Below are 19,773 nucleotides of genomic sequence, written 5' to 3'. Positions count from 1 at the left end.
CAATGAAAATGTTTACAAGAAAATTGCATAAATTTCTCATTAATATACTCAAGAAAACTAATTTAGACCTGGAAAGACGTAGGATCAAAACAGGCTGCTCTCAGTCATAAAGCTCTCATTCTTGACTGTTCTGAAGCAACTTTAGAGACAGGATGTCAATGTGTTTAACAGCTTTAAATTAATAGCATAGAAACCTTTTTGTGGTATGCAATATGGCAATGAATTGTGGATCAAACAAAGAAAATGGATCAAAAGAATCGTGGTAGAGTTTGTCTCAGGAGTCTGTGTTGGTTAGGGTATGTACTGCTACTGGCATTGCCTTCGTAACGAGAAGCATTATCTAATGGCTTAGAAGATTAAAGAGTCTTAACAAAGTTTCAGATTTTCGATAATCATAAAATTTTCTTAAAGAAAAGTTTTCAATGCACTTTACGAAACCTTTTAAAGCTTTATCTTTTGAATAAGTTTGAAAGATCAAAAATCCATTTATGTTTCAATTTTGAATGGAGGCTTTTTTATCCCAACAATAACACTTTCTTCCATTTACTGCACTGACAAAGGATTTTCATGATCCTGATTCTGCTAGAATCGAAGGCAAACATCACGTTTCTAACAGTAGACATTACGTACGAGAACGACCATTTGTGATTAAATTATCTACTCTACTTTCTTTCTTAAGGACATTGGCAAGTCAGGGCTTTCCGGAGAAAAAAGGTTTAATACATGGGTTTTTTCACTTGTAAAATAGTGATTGAGAGTGATCTCCCGTGTAGAATTCTCTAAGCGGTGAAAACCAGTAAAGCGTATGTTATAGAGGTAAACAAAAGCACGTGTACTTCCTTCAACGGGTAGAATCTTCTATACAGCAAGAAAGAAAAGTAGTAATGGCTTTGTTGTACATTGTATTCAGGGACAAAGAGCAAACAGGTCGTCATTTACCATAGTTATGCTCAGTATGCTGGGAAGGGCAAAGATGTGACATATGCTGAAAGGTAGGTCGACCATGCCGACTGAGAACAGTTCTTTGGTCGTGTGAAGGAATCAGCATTTAGTAATTACGAATAAAAGTTAAAAATAAATCCATGTCAATATTTTTATGACAATGTATTTCAATCAATTCAGTCAATTACATGATAAAAACAATCAACCAGTCACTTGACCAATTTTAGCTGTTAAGGGACGCAACTCAAAAATGATGATCGGTGCCGGTATATCCATGTCTTTTTTCTATATATACATTTTCAACCAAAATATCTAGAAGTCATAGGAAATGAAGTTACAATAATGTATACAATACAAAAACTGTATGAAATAAATGGGTTTTGAAGAAATATTATGGTGAAAATTTATGTAGGTCCCTTTTATCAACATTTTACATAGGAAATGCATTAAGAATTGTAAAAACACTAATTTAACAAAATCTAAAAAAGAATGCTGGATTAGTAGGTAAAACGATCCAGAATATAGCCTATTTAGTACATTTAAACCTACTCAAAAGTTCTTGAAAAATTCTATACAATAACCAGGAACCTTGCCAATGTCCTTAAGCTACAGTCTTACTTTCAGTAAGTTATAAATGGTCTCTGTCAGAATTTTTTTTGCGATTCAGGATTTTCAATTATTTTATGAAGCACCTTCACAAAAAAATCACTTTTTATTAAAATAAGAGCCAATTCCGATATGTCCTTGGTTTTTGTTGGCAAAATTGAAATTCTATTTTATGTAAGAGATTAATATATTCAAGACAATCTATCAAAATCTGGGACAGGTGCTTCAAAATTACTTTGAACTGAAATAACTTCAAGATACTTTGTTTACTTTACAGCCGAGAAGACGTTGTTACAAAAGAAGAGTCTTCTGCCTGGCAGGACCTGTGTAAGGGAGGGACCATTCCCACTGCCGCCTCCCTCCGAGTCCCTCCTGCCCGAATAGGATTGTCTGCTAAACAGGATCTCTTGCAAGGACTGAACAGTCAGGAAGTGTCCGAGAGGTACATTATGAAACTACAGAAGGAGCGGGAACGTACAAATAAAGCTGTGAGCCGTAGTCTTGACAACCTGCCCATCAAAATAAAGTTTGTACCAGATTTTCTTTGTTTTATGTTTTAAGCATGAAACTATTTAAAAAGTGTTTCAAGAAACACATTCCATCTGATGATAATTTTGTAAAAGTACAGACGGAAAAAGTGATTTCTTGCGCATTGCACATGCTTGCAAGCGAAAAAAGTTTTTTGAACATACTATTACTAATTAAGCAATAAAAGAAAGAAAGTGATGCATTCACAGAATAGCACTACATGTAAACTCTTTAAAAAAAATTAAACAGGAGGCATTTAAAGTACAGGGATGTATTGTATATGTCTGATAAGGATATTAAATATTCTTTCATTGCACAGGAAAATGGTTAAAGAGCATACAGACTCCGATCTGAATGCAATCATGAATGTCCATAAGAATGGGTCATATACCTGGCGGAGCCGCAGCTACCAGTTGGGGATGGGTACCAAATACGATGAATGCAATGCAACTAACCATTTATTCCAAGCAATGCCCATTAATTCGTTATGTAAACACACAAAACGTAACTGCTCAAAGTGCCATAAGCAGTTCAGAGGACGTAGAACAGTGAAACATGATGAAAAAGACCTCACCGAAATCAAAACAATAACTACGGATACCGATACACGAACTTCCGGTTACGATTCTGAATTTGATTTTGTTTACAGTCAGCTGGGGGATCAAAGCACGCGCAGTGACGTATCATTGATAAATGGTTTTCCAGTTAGAATGCAACAGAATCTTGAGGAAGAAACATTAAAAGATTTGAACGACTTTCAAAAGAGATATCAAAAGATGTTTGATGCCAACCGTAACGTGCATTTTGTTCATTCCTCTCTTGTAAATAACAAACGTGTGAAGCGGCTGCAGAAATATAATACACGTCCGAAACTGAAAGGCTCCCACGTGCCTACAGAAGAGTACTCCATAGAAATGATGAACATCCGGTCAATGCAGAATCAGTCTCTTCAGAAGTACACGAGGAAATCCTCCCTGCACATTGTTGCCCCTCCACAGAGTCGGATATCCGAACTCACAGATTACCAAACTCCCCACTTTCATCTTTCAGATTACTCTTATTCGGATGCCGATGATGAAGACGAGGGTTCAGATTTAACGGAGAAAGGGGTTTCAAACCCAAATGTTCCTCGGCTTAATTTAGGGGATAATGAAAATGATTTTGAGGACTACGATGACGAAAGTAGTCATATGACAGTATCAAATTCTCGTCCTAACAGTACAAAGTCAAGTAGCCAAAAGTTTAATACTGTTTCAGACGATTTGAAACACTTAGAGGAAACTGATAACGTTTTACCATTATCTATTTCCGCCTTACAAAGGCACAATGCGGGCGTGCAACCTATACTAAAACAAAATAACAGAAATTTTCCACAGGTTTGCAATCTCACAGATATAACTGAAAGAGAAGAAAGTAATCTTACTCGATCCACAAAAACTAAAGCAGCAAGTGAAACACCGGCGGATGTTCGTATGTCAATTCGAATAGCTTACAAAACAGGGGGTGATGACGTCATAAGAGAACTGAGCAACATATCATCTGAGGAAATAATGGTTCCGCGTTGGTCAAGACAAGACATTAACTGTGATGTTATTGAAGAAAATTCTTTTTCAGGAAGCAGGGAATCTGGATTAAGCAGGAATTCTTCCGCTGGTAGGAAGGTCCAGCATGGGTCTTCTAAAGGCTTACACACTGGATACAGTAATCTGTACCAGGAATCAATGCGAGATATCGCCGATACAATCAATGCTGCCCAGCAAGCGATGGACTTTATAGATCAAACTTTGGCCTCCAGTGATAAGAACGACTCTAATGTCGCCACTGTCACCCCAGGTAGCGGGGATCAAATGAAGATGGAAAAGAAAATACTCACAGACAATACGGGTGAAATGGAAGGTGATGAATATTTTGACGAGGATCAGGGGGTGACTCCGATTGATGATTATTTGAAGAGTTTAAAAATTGAGAGCCCACAAATGGAAAGCTTTACTTCTTACTCAGGTAAAACGGTGACACAATATGCTATCAAATCACATTCATTCAGAGAGAATGGAGGAGATAAACAAAACAGCTGTGAGGGCATAGACGAAAAGACACATCTGAGAAAACCTATTGGAGAGAAAGGTGCGTTCTTTGTGACAGATAGCAATCAGGATACTTAAGATTTCAATTATTTTGAATGGTATGGATTGCAGATTTACCTTTTTTTTCTAAGTGGATAAACAATGCGTTTTCAGTAATCCATTCCATGTGCTTGAACGACTCCTTCTTACGTTGACAATAGCTCAGAAGTGAGGTATGAATGAAAAGTTCGTGTAAACATTCTCAAGCTGAAGATATTGACTTCTCAGCCCCCCTGAAGGAGTTGGATTTATTTGCCTAGAGCTCAATCTTGCCTTATGTGTTCATCTGTGTTTGACAATATACAATGCTTTAAACAACTTCTCTCCAGTTGATACATTGATAATGGAGGTACTAAAAAACCAAGTATGTATCAATTTGGATGTTAAAGTGAATTTGTTTTGTACATCATTTGTATCAAAGTGACATATGTAAGTGATGAGTAATTTCAACTTCAACAGTTTTTTTTAGTTTTGCCTTTATACGTTTTATTTGAAATACATTTTATATATTGTTACATGTATTTTTATATTAAGTATTTAGTATTCAATTTTTGATAAACCATGGAATTATATGATTATTTTCAATTTCAGTTAAAGTTTGAATTATATATTTGTTTCAGCTAGGTAAATTCTTTTCAGAATGAAGCAATATTTCTTGTTCAGTATTTAATCATCCACATTTTAATCTTTGATTTATATATTAAAGGTGTTTCTACTCAAATATATGTACGAGTAGATAATTCGGAATATCACTAGTAATGCCAAAGAAAAAGTATATATTTTCATATACTAGCATATTAAAAAAAGTTAAAATTTCTTTTAAAGGAGATAATCAGAAAACGAACAGCTTAATTGTTATGTATTCAAGCTACTACGGAAGAAGGTGCACTGAAATGTATACATCAAAATAAAAAAAAATCCCAAACTTCTTTCAAACATAAGTTTTGCAAGGAATTAAGCTTTTCTCAAAATAATTTTCGACAAATTAGATCTTTCAATAATAAATAAAATGAAATGAATGATTTGTAGGATACTTTGTCTAATATCATCTATGATCGTAGCTGATCACAAAACTAGAACATAATTATATTTTACATACATGTATACTCAAGTCGAGAAACTCTTTCTCATTTACTCTGTAGTTACATGTATATAATTAATTAAACACAAAAAGTAAGAAAGTGTATCTTTCTTATATATTTTAAGTTCTATTTGTAAAATAACCACAGGAACCAGTCTAGTTAAAAATACAACAAGTGCATGAAACAGGTTATATTGTAGGGAATCAACAGTAACTCTGTCTATATAGTGGCAATTTAAGTATAATACTTATCAACGTTTAAAATATAAAATCTATGGGATATTTGATTTTTGAAGGAAAGAAAATATGATTTCGTACGCCGTACTTCGGCAATGAATATTACATAGTATTTGACGTCACAAGGAAAAATGACAATTTAAATTTCAACAGGAATCACCTTTTTTAATGAAAAATGGTATCGATGAAGTATATTGTATAGAATGATAATGCAATTAGATTGCATTGCAGTATAGAGGACAAACAAAAAGCCAATTTTTATTCTATTGTCGTTAATATTTACTTTTTGAGTGATATATTTAGGTATTAAAATGTGCTCGTCGTGATCACATGCTAACTAAAATCGTGGGTATTTACATGGAACGTAAATAAGTGGTAAATCTCGAAATGTGACTACTCTTTTTGCTCTTTAGGAGGGCTCCTTTGATACTGTGCAACACCTAACCCATATATTGATTAATAAAAATTAATGGGGCACATAGGCACAAATTGAAGTGAATACTCTTCGAAGTGTTGGCTGAATTTCATAACTTACATATTTCCAGTGCGTTTCATTAACAATAACAGATCTCAAGCCCATGCTTACAAACAAGTGTTTGATGTTTCGTGTAGGTTGTAAAGAATGCCGTTGTTATTAAATATTGAGAATTTCCATGTTAGTTAAATTTATTCAACTGGCGTTATCTTTAATATGAATAGAGAAATTTAAAATTATGAACAAAACGACGATGCAAGAGTGTCTTTGTCCCTACATAACGAAGAATAAAATATATCATTGCATGGAATGAAATGTGGAGATAACGAACAGTATTCAAGCTCAAAGTCCATTAAAACAAAACAAATCGGGAGCATAGCAAACATGGACCTCCAAAAACATCAGAAGTGGGATCAGGTGCCAGGGAGGAATGAGCATCCCCTACCCACCAATCACACCCGCCGTGTGCTCCTTGTCACGATCGGGCAGTAACGGAAAATCCGTCGACAAATCAATGTGTAAATAATGGCCTAATAATTAGTATGAAAAACGTCAGTCAGCATATGACGTAATGATAGATTGTATTTGCTGAGAAGGTCATCGTATCGACCATTGAACTTACGAAATGATGACTTTAAACGAGACTGTTGATATTCTTGTTTGTCAATAACTCGTTTTAGAAATTGTTCATACGTAGAGCATGCTCTTGCATATCGAATCAACTGAGAGATATACACCCCATATGCAGGTGATTAGGGTATATTGCTGCATAAGTTAGGGAAGTTGGCGATTGAAACGTTTAAGTTATCATGAAGTTTTTTTGTTAGATTACCATTAACGTCTTTCTCTAGTAAAATATCCAAATATGAAACAAATGTGTCAGACTCTGTGGTACCTTTTATTTCAGGCTCACTGGGATTTATCGTGTCGACATATGAATGGAAATAACTATTGTTTATTGATAATACGTCGTCAATATCTAAATGTCGAGTTTAAGGCCACACCAAGAGATTCTTTTTCTCATGTATAAGATTTTGAATAAATTCTGCTTCTTATGGTCTGCTAATAACGGCGCGCAATTGGTACCCATGGGAATTCCAACAGATTGTTGGAAGACCTGGTCTCCAAGAACCACATACATGTACATATTGTCAATCAGAAACTCAAACACCTCTTTAATATCAACTTCAGAGTACTTGTGTGTACAATCAGAATGTTTTTAACAAAATAATTTTGCAAATGACCAATGGCAAGGTAAGTAAATTTACGAGTTCCATTTTCATTGAAAAAGCAGCTGTCAGTGATGTTAAAAAGCCTGGACTTTAATTTATCGTGGGGAATGGTTGTACACAGAGTTGAAAAATCGAAAGTTTTTATGTTATTGATTTTGGTAAAATTCATTGATTTCAAATTTTCCAAAAGTTCATTGGAATTTGGAAGTGTAAAATGCTTTACGGCGCTTTATAGTATTGACATACCTAGTCGCTATTTCAATACGAGGTTATCTACACATCTTGAAGTTTCTTTTTAGGTATAATGAAAGTAAACACAAGCATTTAAATAAATACAAACAAAAGTTCTCAAAAAATTTTGAAAATTAACATATTAAAACAAAGAGAAATTGAAGACCATAAATTATTACGCGTATTCACACATAAACATACATATAAATTTTTCATTACATATATTTCAACCCACTTTTGTGTATAACTGCCAAGGTTTGTTTTGGATATATATCTGATCAAAGTGTTAAATAAATGGTCTAGTTAACACAATTCAAAAGTACATACTCAGTTATTTAGATCCTTCATGATTTTGATGATTGCCTTGATACTTTTATTAACGATTTAAAGTGGCAATTTGACAATATTTGTAATGTAGAGTCTTGGTCTCAAGGTCGTACAAAATAATTCATCACATTAATTATGTGATTGATAAGACAAAATTAACTAATAATTATTATTATATTCTTAGCTCTTGATTTGCCCAACAATGCTCCTACTTAAGACAAGTGTAGGATTTGCTAACTTCGTTAAGGGAAAAGTGTTATGTGACTAAAAAGAAGGTATGCTTTATTTTAAAAAAAAAAAAAAATAAGATTTTGCGTTACATATCAAATATCGATTGTTTTGGATTTATTTTGAAAGCGAGATAACCCATTCTATGCAAATTATTTCCTTTGTGTAGTTTTATCAAACCTTAAAGCGAAGAGAATATTAATAATTTTAAAATCATTCAAGAAATCAATTTTAACGTTTTCATGCTTTGTGTAATACGATTACAATCACCGAATTAAGTATTGAGTATTCTACTTTTTTGTGATATGCAATACAGTTTTCTTATCTATTTGAGATCAAAGACTCTCCATGGATCGACCAAACTCTGATATTTTACTCGACTTTTTAAAATGCTAATACAAACCCGACGGGATAAATTGGCTTACATCACTTCTTACCAGGTAGATGTGACGTTGGTCTAGAAAGACACCGCTTAAGCAAAGTTTATACTACCAATGAAATTATATTGCAAGAAACAGAAAATAGAAAAAGAATATATCACCTATCTTTCATACGATATGAATACTGATTATTATCCGATCTACTGTTATATATTAATTTATTCAAAAATTGAAGGAGAATAAAAAGAAAACATTTTTCTGAGGCCGACGTCATTTCATCAATTCAGAGTAAAGTTATTGTCATTCATATGTCGACTCGATATTCCAAGTGAACTCGATATAAAACCAAAGAATCTATCTCATCTGTTCAATATTTGTAGGTTTTCTTCTGACTATAGGATTTAATGACAATATAACAACTTAAGCTTTTCCATCGTCAACTTCCCCTATTTATGTAGTAACATCAAGAACATATGGTATTAATGTCACCCAACTGATGCAATACGCAAAATAATATTCTGTGTACGATAAATATTTAAACATAGTTCGCTATTGGCAACTAAGTTCATGTTACAGAGAAATCAACAATCTCGTTGAAAGTCAGCATTTCGCAAATTCTATGGTTGTTACAGTTTTTATAATCTTATTTGCAAATACATGTACTACCTGAATTGTATCTGTGGGTCAAATTTTGACTGACATTATTCATACCTATTAGCAAGCCATTATTTTAATTTTGACTATAGATTACTCCATTTACCTATCAATAGAGGGTTCAAGTCTGGTGAGGCCGGTCGACATAAACCCTAGGCACCACTGGTATTTCAAGGGGTCCGTGTTTTGGCCGCGTTAACGTGTTGCATTGTTTACAGGATTAATGGAATTGATCACTATTCATTTTTTATCAGCAAGGCAGCAAAATTTGCATCTGGTAATTGTATATAAGACCTTGTGAAACTCATGTGTGGTAGATATTCAGATAAAATATACATGCAGTTGTATACACATAAAGCCTTCCTTCAATTTCCTTAGACCAGACGCTTTGTATTATTACGAGAATAAACAAATATTTTCAATAACATATTGCAAGAGACATTAATAATATGAAAATTTGGCAAACGTCTTTATTAAATATTGATAAAATCGCAAATGGATTATCAGTACATTTAAACCGAACCTTTCCCTATCGCACAGTTTTCTGAAAAGTACAATGCAAACAGTTTAAACAGTTTCTCGGATGTGTCAATTAGAGAAAGAACGTTAATCTCGTTCATTTCTTCTCTTTTTTCAAAGCTTAAGGGGGTATACTAGAGGTTTTAAAAAGTATTTATTCTGAGAAAGAACCATGAATTTGATATGTACAAGACAAATAGACATTGTAATGTTTGCCTTGTATTATCAATCAAGAGAACTAAGCTTTTCTTCTTTTATGAATCCTTGTTTTGACAGTTTGAGGTGACAGAAAAACTATAAAGATAGTTAAAAGAGAATTCTCTGACATGTACAGTTATGTTCAGTAAATAAAGAAAAGAGAAAAGTGGAGTCACGTTTGCTATGGTTTTTTGTGATTGTAACATGATCATAAAACTAGAATCCTAAAAAAAAAAAATATTTTTTAGAAAAAAATTACATATCTAATGGATGTATGTATTCCATTAACAGTTAGAAGATATTCACTGGATATTTCTTCAACCATGTTTGGGTGAGTGCAATATTTATGTTTTTCCTCTCAGAAATGATATTTAAATGGTCATTATAATAAAATGCATTTTATAACTGAAAAGTCTATTTCCGCTTGTTTTAAAGGATAAATAACATGAACAGATTTTTTTCTCTCCCAGAAATCAGCAATATATTTCGCAGAGATACGTTCATATAGGTAATCTGAATATTTCTTTTGTAAAAATGTTAAAAGATGTTTGCCATTTTCGTTAGATTTACATAAAAATCGAAACAAAGTCACAGATTTCAGCACCAAAGAAAAATTACGATTTCTTTATATTTTAGAGATTCATTATTCATTAGTATGTTACTTCTATTCAAAATTAGTCCAAAAATATACATCAATCAAAATATTTTGTTTGTGTTATGTATGTTTGAAAACAAAACCACCATACTATTCTGGCAATTCAGAGAAAGAAATGTTACCAACGACATACTGATTTCTTTTAATACTGACCCTCGGTACTTTGCAGGATCGTTGACCTTTAGTTCACTGGTGTCACAGTATGAAAATCGAAACTTAATGAAAGCCATTAATTAAAAAATACTTTGAATTATTTCTTTTTATTTTAAAGCTTTTCTTTATATATATATTTAAAGTATAGATAATGAAAAAACGAACCTCGCAAGGAAATCTTTTACCTGAGTTTTCAAACGTAAACATTTTACCTGAAGCTCCTTAAAACCTTTCGAAAGGACAAGCTTTGATGATACTTAAAATTTTGTCAGGCTAAATCATTAGACAATGCGTTTTTGTGTGCTTTCACACACCTTTTAAGAACATCACAAATATTTAAAATCTTGTCAAGGGTTTTTATAAACGCTTTCCCTTAAATTATAAAAATAAATAAGAGATAAAGGACCCGTAATTCGTATGGAATAAATGAATATAATCTGATTTATGACTAATCATTTAAAAGGTGGACGTTTGCCATTACAGGGTGGGTTAAAATTTTTAGCAATAAAAGAGTGTTTATTATTGTGATAAATGCAAAGATAAGATTTATGAAAGATTTATAACTAGTAATTATTTGTAACCGCAAGTCTACATTCAGTGGTTCAAAATCTTAAGCATAAAGTTGTAGGAGAATTTAATATATATTGTCAAAGTACACATTTTTTGGAGCATTTTTGGATACATTTATCATTAAATTATCATTATCAAATTATCATTTACCTTAATTATCCACTGTATATTTGCTATTTTAAAATTATTTGCCAAAATAAACTCAAATCCATATCAGTATCATTGTCACAATTTTTCTTCATCTTCGAAATAAAAAAATAAAGTTAAGTGCTATTATGAATTAGAATTTAAAAATCAAAACGTTTTTGAATCGACCTGTAATATTTTAGTTGAGTTCTTACTCTTTTCGGGCGTTGTTTTCTCGCCTGTAAAACAATAAAATAATTTAAGATTCATTGGCAACATTACAATGCTTTAGGAAGTCTATTTAAAATAATCACTTTCGAATCACAATGTTAAAGTTGTTAAACCACCCAGGGGTAAGGACTAGAGTTTCAATATTGTTGTCTGGGAACTAATAAAGGAGACAGGCAGGTAAAGCTCATATTTTTCATATTCAAATGCTTATAGAATTTTTGATTATAAATTGACTTTTCGTACACGTCTTCAAAGAAAATTACGACGTACATATTGATCAATAAACTTGTCGTGATCTTTTACGAATAAGGACTTTATTTGAATGTTCTACAACTTTGGAAATTAATTTCATTTATGACAAAAATATTCCTTTCAAATTGATAATAACATTAAGTTTATTTAAAATTTTCACTGCCACACATGTTATTCGTGTGATCAAAGAAAAATATTACACCGTTTTATCGAAATTTGAATAATTGTTACAACGGCAAATGTAAAAAAGAACACAGAGTGGAAAATCTATTGCTGAACATCATTATCAAGTTAATGCATTGTATACAAAAATTACAAAAAAGCAAATATGCTTAAATTTTGATGAAAGTTAACTCATTACAGAATATTGATTATGGATACGTCTTCTAGTGCGGAGTTAGATGGAGGAGGAATAGCAACTCCTTCTATGTCCTCCGCACATGGATACGCTTTCGTCCCTTCCCTCCATCTGATGACGGAAGTAGAGGCTCCTAGATCTGGTACCTCAATCAGTGTCTACTCTAACCCCATAATCGGCACATCACCGGCTGTTATGGGGTATTCATTCGTGCCTCCATTTCATCTAATACAGGAAGTGGATTCTAAACCAAACACGTCTGGGAAATCTTCAACACCAAAGGCAAGCTCGGGAATGTTGATGGAGAAAACGTTCTACAAAAATATTTCAAACACGTTACCCATAAAAATTAAGTAAGTTTCGCATTTAATAAGTTGTATGTCATGAAAATATTGTTCAGTTCTTTTGCAATTACAAATCAGAGCAATCTACCTGTCTTTTTAATAAAACCCAATTGTATTGCTGAAGTTAAACTATAACAATTATCTTAAATGTTAGTTTAAACGGGTTTGCATTGACCACATAATCACTGCAAGCTTTTACTTATGGAAAATACTAAAGTAAAAAAAAAAATCATTATGTCATCTTTAATGCAATTTTTAAAATTCTCTCTCTCTCTCTCTCTCTCTATATATATATATATATCTTCCAGAAGGAGCCGAAAAAAAATAATTTGCTTTGAAGATTAAAACAAACTCTATTGGATGATAATCAAAGCAAGTGACTTTCAAGATCGTTTGCTTTCACACAGGAATCAAATTGTAACAAAAAGACAATTCCTCCACCAATTGCAAATGAACATGAACAAAACGTTTTAGAGAACTCCAGGAAAATAGTTTGTATCATCAGTTTGGAAAAATTTTATGTAATTTCTATGCATAATCATTCAAAATGATATAATATTTTTAATAAATAAATAATCATCATAATAATGCAAACTCATTTAAAATCGAGATTGAAAATAATGTGTCAAAACAATTTTTTTTTTCGTCTTCTGAAAAGCTTTACTTTTGATATAACATTTTGAGGATTATACCGTGTTCCTTTCTAATAACCCGATTCGTATCAAAAACGTCTGACATAATCTTTTGTTGATTCCAATGTGTGTATCCTGACAAGGTCACTAAACGTTTATAGAAGAGAAAATCCAGATCTTGCCTTTACACCTTCAGAGGTAACCCAAACCTTAAGCTATTAATTGAGAATAAATGATGACTTCTAGATAGCATAAAGAAAATCTCAGGTAAAAATAACGTTTATTTAGTTACTTCACTATATATAATGGTTGATCTGTCTTCGTCAAAGAAGTCGGTTCTCTTTCAATGATATCGCAGATCTCTGTCTTCCAAAACGTTTCAATCCTATCAGTGCAGTAATTGTCTACATAGGTTAATACAGACAATCAAATATTCGAAACACCATACTTAATCTACACCAATCCATGTTTACTATACAACTAAATACATTTAAATCCTCTTTCAACAAGGAACACAGCACTATTAGGGGTACACATATCAACAAAGTTTGGTCGCAAGCCCAATACATAGCGTTGAAACATTAGCCTAAATACTTATCAATAACATGTCGAAAACTGAATACAATCCATTAATTAAATCAACAGGGCATGTAAATTCATCGATAATGAAGATATAGGATTTTGATCCCAAAGACGTTTGAAATAAATTATAACGAAACTGAGCTACCCAGATTGTATTTTAAATTCAATCCGAGCTTTTGTGTTATTCGTTTTGATCTATGTCTGGGGGTTACATGGATGCTTAATTCGTGTGGCGACAAAGGTCCCCTCGCTGGACTCTTAATAATGAGTTTGCACAACTGTTTCTTGCCCCAGGTTGATTTTGGCACCCGTTGAAATAATGACTTCTACCATCAGGAATGTTATTTGTAGATAGGAAATGTCAACACTGCACACCACCTTTGCATTGTATCGAAGGAAATAACAAGTGGTGAAAGAATTGCTTTAATGTTTCATTAAAGTTTTTTGAATTAAGACATTCGTTTACAAGAATGGCAGATATAGGCTTGGAAGAGGATTTTGTGTGGCAATATAGAATACCTGACTTTGATTCACTTAGTTTGGGGTAAGTTACGGTCAAATCACAGTAACAGATGTAAAGGCCATCGAAACGTGCTTAAAACCAAGCCTGTAACATGTTCTGAAGAATAGCATTTGATTCGATAGTTTGGTATTGTTTTCCCATCAACATCTATGTGAAAAATATATCTGTTTCTAAAAAAAAACAACAACCCCAGATTGAATAGAAATCTAAAACATATGCTGTGATGGAACATTCGCTGTATGTAGTCATACGTAACCTGATTTAATCAGGGATGGGGTGTTACATATTTCTCACTCAATATTCCTTATCTTTGTTATGTTTCAACTACATGTACGACTTAGGCAGTAGCCTAGGCAGATCACAAGGAATACATAATACATGTTTAATTCCTGTTTGCATGGTCTACTAAGTATATGTTACTATTTCTGTCTATGTTACGTGCATGTTCCCGAGCTCTGAGAAATATCATGTTGTAAATTTTGAATTTACTAAGGGAAGGTAAATGCAAAATTTACGACATTAGTGGTCAGCTTTAGCTCATTTTTAGATCGTTGGCGGGTAACTTTCTTCTCTTTTTTTAAGTATCCTAACATCCTTACATTTGCCTGGACTGTGAATGACCATTTGGCTTTCAAATTCAATGCAAACCATATCTACCAACATATTCTGATAAAACTATAATAAGTGTGAATTTCGTAAGCGCACCCGATAAAATATTTGAAGATGACAACCACCCTTCCCTTCACCTAATACGACGAAGCAGCAAACTCTTTTACATTATCTGTCAAGTTTTTAAAGTAAAAAATCTTAGCAATTAATATTGACGATCAAATAATATACATTATCTCCGTTCATATCTACATACTCATCAAAGGAGTTTTCAAAATCAATACATCAGTATATTATCATATAAAATCTTAATTTTTCCCCCAGGATTATAGACATATTAGGGAGAAAAATCACAAGGCGATAATCAATATAATGCAATTAGTTTCTGAAAATAATATTGACAGTAGGTTAAAGTCTGTGAATAAAGATCCCTTCAGAAAACTTCAGGTTGTTGGTTTCATCTACTCCAAGCATAAAATACGAAATTTTATACTGCAAACGGATGAAAAATAATATTTAACCAACACAATAAACACATTTTGATCTTGAAGTAGTCAAATACGTTAAATCATTTCAGTCATTTACTCTGTTTAATCTCCCTTTGTCAATATTGCATTTTAAAAATGATTGAAAGTAAGATGCATTTTTTTAATATCAAATTTATTCAGAACATTTATATTTTGTATTATAAAACACATGTTGAAAATAAGAAAAAATTGTAACACATGATGAAAATAATAAGAACAATTTAAAGCAGATGAACACTGTATCGTAGATAAGTATTTATTGACATGATTAATTCAAAATATGAACATTTTCTCTTTTCTAATGTAAATCACACGGTCCACAGAACCTAAAATGAAGCATTAACTTGAAATATTTTGTAAGAGTACATAAAGTTTACCTTGAATACACTAGTCCAATATACTTAATAATACCCCTTTGTGATAATAAACTCATCTTCTTGATTTCGACTTCATTTTCCCCCTACATCTTTGAAGCATTGAACGTTATATTAATTTATAAAAGGCCTTTGCTAAGATTTGCTGGTCATAATTACTACGTATTATTTTTCCACTACGTCTTGACGTTCTTTGTTTGAATGCAGGATTCTGCCAATTAACTTGTAAGGCAGCCGTCTTAGATATCCGTCGTGGCGCATGATTTTCCATTTAAGGAACATTACTGATGACAGGACATTTATTGATTGTGGTGGAAGCAAAGCAGGAACCAGTTCCACAGAGACTGTACACAATAATTTCCAATCACAGGGTCCCCAATAGGTCGTAAACAAAGTGAATTAAGCTGTTACACCATTTCTAAAAGGGTAGCCTTTAATCTTGAAAATGGCCGTTAATTCGTAGCGTTAGCTTGTATAGTGAAAGATTGTGTATTCTGCTAAGAGTAAGGTGTTATATTTAGTCACAAGGCATAGGAAGTACCTTTAAAGATAGAATATATGCCAAAATGTTTCGAATTGGATCTATAGCTTATTAAATGGTATGTATCTATATGTATCTACCGAAAATTGCTCAGTTGAAATTTTAAACAAATAAAATTACTGTAATTAAAATTCTCTTATATAAGGTTTATTCGTAATTACTTTATTTTAATAACCATTTTTTTTCTTATAAATAAAAAAGAGGTTATTATCAAAACTAAGATGCTTCGTCATTTTTGTCCTGTAAGCTTTCGCATGATTTTGTTCAACAATTCTACAATTTGTCATCAGATGCACTCAGTGCATCCTTTATTTAAGATATTGAAATATTCTACTCCCACCTTCGAAAAGAGGAACCACTCTTAACAAAAAGTGTTTAGTCACTCCATTACTTATGCTTGCAAACTATAAGTAGTCCTTTTATATTCATTCTAGAAATTATGACCGATAAACAAATTTGAATTTATACGAATGCGAAGTTATATAGCCATCCCAATACTTAAAGGTACTTAAAAACTTGCACAACGCACCTCTTTTATTTGTTAATTGGATGCAGTTGGCTGTTTATGAAAACATTAATTATTTATCATCAATCTAAGATAAGTGAGCAAAACAAAATGAATAAGGAAGAAAATTAGCCTTTCTTTATAATTGCGTTTTAACATTTCCGGTGCTGGGGACAAAAATAAAAGGAGGAATTACAAGTCCGATATGACTGCGTTTCCATTCACAGAAATGACGTTATTATATTATATCCATTCTGATATAATATAGCAACGCCCTATAAATGAGTAAATACATGTAAGAGAAAAAAATCCCTTTCAACCTTCAAGTATATTATGTGCAAATACATGTTATTACAATTTATAAAATCATATTTGAAATGCATTGAACATGTAATGCAGTTTGTTTAAAATAACTAAGCAAGCATGAAAATTAGATAATTTTTATTACAAAACAAGAAGACTATGCGACTATATTTTAAAAAAAGAAAACTGCAAAATGACATTTCACAATGACAAAGCATTGTTGACAATCAGTCCTTTCTGTGACAAATCTAAATGAAAGGAAATGTGTTTATTTTGATTGTTTGTGCATGGCACTTTGATTGTATGGTGTTTCCGATTGATAAGCCTTTACCTTTAAAAATGATTACCCGGATTCTGGATTTGACTTGGAAAGGCTAAAAGTTGGAAAGCATGTAATGGTAGCCGATATCGTAGCATCCTTTTATTACGTTACCTTTTTGTTACGAATTCAAGCCCTTGAGATTATTGGGTTTATTTTTTAATTTTGATTATATATCATATGAAGTTTAGATATTACTTAATATCTAAACTTCATATGATATATTATCAAAATTTGACGGGATCACATATACTCAATCGTTCAATTTCCTGAACGATATTGAATCCAATCAAGATGGTCTATTTTGTTAATACAATAAAAAAGTAATTAATACTAATGATCAATACAGTTCTAATTTTTATTTGTAGGCAAATTTCGTACAACTCAGATGAATTGGAAACTCCAAGAAACGGTAGTTTGTCTCAAATGTATCGGAAAACTCACCGAATGCATCAAGAGTTTGAAAATTGGAATAGAGACATTGCAAAACAAGTTGATCATTGGATGAAAGACAAACCCGTACAAAGTGGATTTTATAGTTCGTTGTCAACCCAAAGAGTTCCACGTTTTAGCAATTCGAATATTGTGAAAAGAAAGAAATTACAGAAAAAACGGTTGAAAATTAAAGATTTAGATGACAAAAAGACTTCAAGGGCTTCTACAGTGCGCGGTTCTGATTCAGATTTTTCAGTGGATAGTGAAACGTTTCGTAGCAGACGATCAAACAATGGTCGTCCACCTTTATCCAAATCATTTCCCTCCAGCAAAGACGCCCCAGATGACGAGACTTCTGTCTTTGGGAGTATACACAATGAAATTGAATTTAAAAAAAGGTACCGCCGAATGTTTGATCTTAACAAGCACCTTCAGTTTGTGAACTCTACAAATGGACTCATGGGAAAAAAGATTTTTAAAAAGACGCATCATCTTCCACCCATGAACAGACAATTACAAGAGGCAAGGAAACCACAAAAACTTGAGTGTTCTGAATTATTTGCAATTACTACCGTGCAACAATCAAACGATCCAAGTGAGATAACAACACCATCAACTCAGAAAGTATTCACAAGTACCGAGACCTCTGAACTCTCTGATAACAGTGGTTTCGGACAATCACAGCCAAGTTCAAGGGAAATAAACACGATATCAGGGAAAAAAGCAGTAGAAGCTGAAAAACATAGCAACTTTTTACGGCAAACAAACAAGCCATCCAAACCAGAAGTCTTTAAATTCGGAAAATTACCAAAGATTTCTAATAATAAAGAGATGAATTCAGACAAGGACAGATACTCAAGTAAAGACAGCATGGACAGCAAATCCATAACTACCCGTCTGAACGACTCTTTGCAGAAGTGTGCTTCTTGGGTTTCTGAAACAGATTCAGTGAACGGTGAATACGCCGAAGTTCGAGAGATGAAAGTGACAATTAACATAAAGTATAAATCTGCAGAGAAAGGAAAGATGATAACAAATGAATCATCTGGAATCATAAAGGACACTGCAGTGAATTTAACACCTTTCGATAAGACTAAAAATATGACTGAAATTACAGAACATGAACATTTTCCAGGAATGTTAAGTGAATAGTGATACTTTTTCACAAAACATTAATTTCTTTTCAGTGGTCAAAAGAAGAAGGTACGGTTTTGGCTTTATTATGTCCTAAAATTTGTTGTTTTTTAAATGTTTTGAGTATATGAATGTGATAAATCATGAAAGAATTTGGCACAAAGGGGGACTATTCCGGAAATATAAGGACATTTATTTGTTACATTTCTAAGTTTTAAATAGAAAAGGACTCAAAATGACTCATTTAAGGGTTTTCTCTTCAGAAAAGTGTTCACAGCCGTCACCCACTTCAATTTTCGGATATGTTATGTAAAAATCTTTGAAAAGTCACATTTTTTAAGATCTTTGTGAGCGATGTATGTTTATATCATCTGAAAGAAAATTCCACAGAAAATTGATGTCTTCAACATTCTAAGGAAAACGCACAAGTTCAAGAAATCAAAGTTGGCATTTTGGAGGTCATATAAGAAAAACGATTTGTACGATCTTATTTCGTGGAGTTTGAAAAATTCAGAAAGCAAGAGTTTTAATTTCTCACAAAAACTTCATATTTCAAAAGAAAATATAGGACCAGATTTGTGTTGAAACTATACCTTCTTCTTTTTCAAAATTCAGCTTTCAATAGGATTTGTTTTAAATTCCAAACTCATTAATTATTTACGTATTTAGATCAAATATGAGATAAAAATCTCTCGGAAGCTGAATTTCCTCACTGACGAAACGATCATCATTTTTACATTTAAAGGGGGGCAAGCTAGTGTTATTAGATTTGGAGTCTAAATAAAGTAGCAAATTAAAAAAAAAACAAATGATAATGGACATGTTAAAATGTGACTGTA

General features: G+C 32.4%; 2 protein-coding genes across 2 annotated transcripts; both read left to right on the top strand.

Annotated features, from left to right (window-relative positions):
* Window positions 1–1,431: 1,431 nt before the first annotated feature.
* LOC133195233 (uncharacterized) lies at window positions 1,432–4,557 on the top strand. The gene is made up of 3 exons (XM_061331091.1): window positions 1,432–1,442; window positions 1,826–2,074; window positions 2,396–4,557. Exons 1-3 carry the CDS (start codon window positions 1,432–1,434, stop codon window positions 4,236–4,238), a joined length of 2,103 nt encoding a protein of 700 aa, XP_061187075.1. The 3' UTR covers window positions 4,239–4,557.
* Window positions 4,558–11,591: 7,034 nt separating this feature from the next.
* Window positions 11,592–18,980, top strand: LOC133195232 (uncharacterized). Its single transcript, XM_061331090.1, has 3 exons — window positions 11,592–11,618; window positions 12,098–12,459; window positions 17,734–18,980. The coding sequence occupies exons 1-3, from the start codon at window positions 11,592–11,594 to the stop codon at window positions 18,950–18,952; spliced, it is 1,608 nt and encodes a 535-aa protein (XP_061187074.1). The 3' UTR covers window positions 18,953–18,980.
* The last annotated feature ends 793 nt before the right edge of the window (window positions 18,981–19,773 follow it).

The sequence above is a fragment of the Saccostrea echinata genome, unplaced genomic scaffold (assembly GCF_033153115.1).
Source record: "Saccostrea echinata isolate AGI-Se365-2 ecotype Australia unplaced genomic scaffold, CSIRO_AGI_Sech_v1 ptg000029l, whole genome shotgun sequence".
Lineage (NCBI taxonomy): Eukaryota > Metazoa > Mollusca > Bivalvia > Ostreida > Ostreidae > Saccostrea > Saccostrea echinata.
Note: the sequence above shows the minus strand (reverse complement) of the source record. Positions and strands in the feature narration are given on the sequence as shown.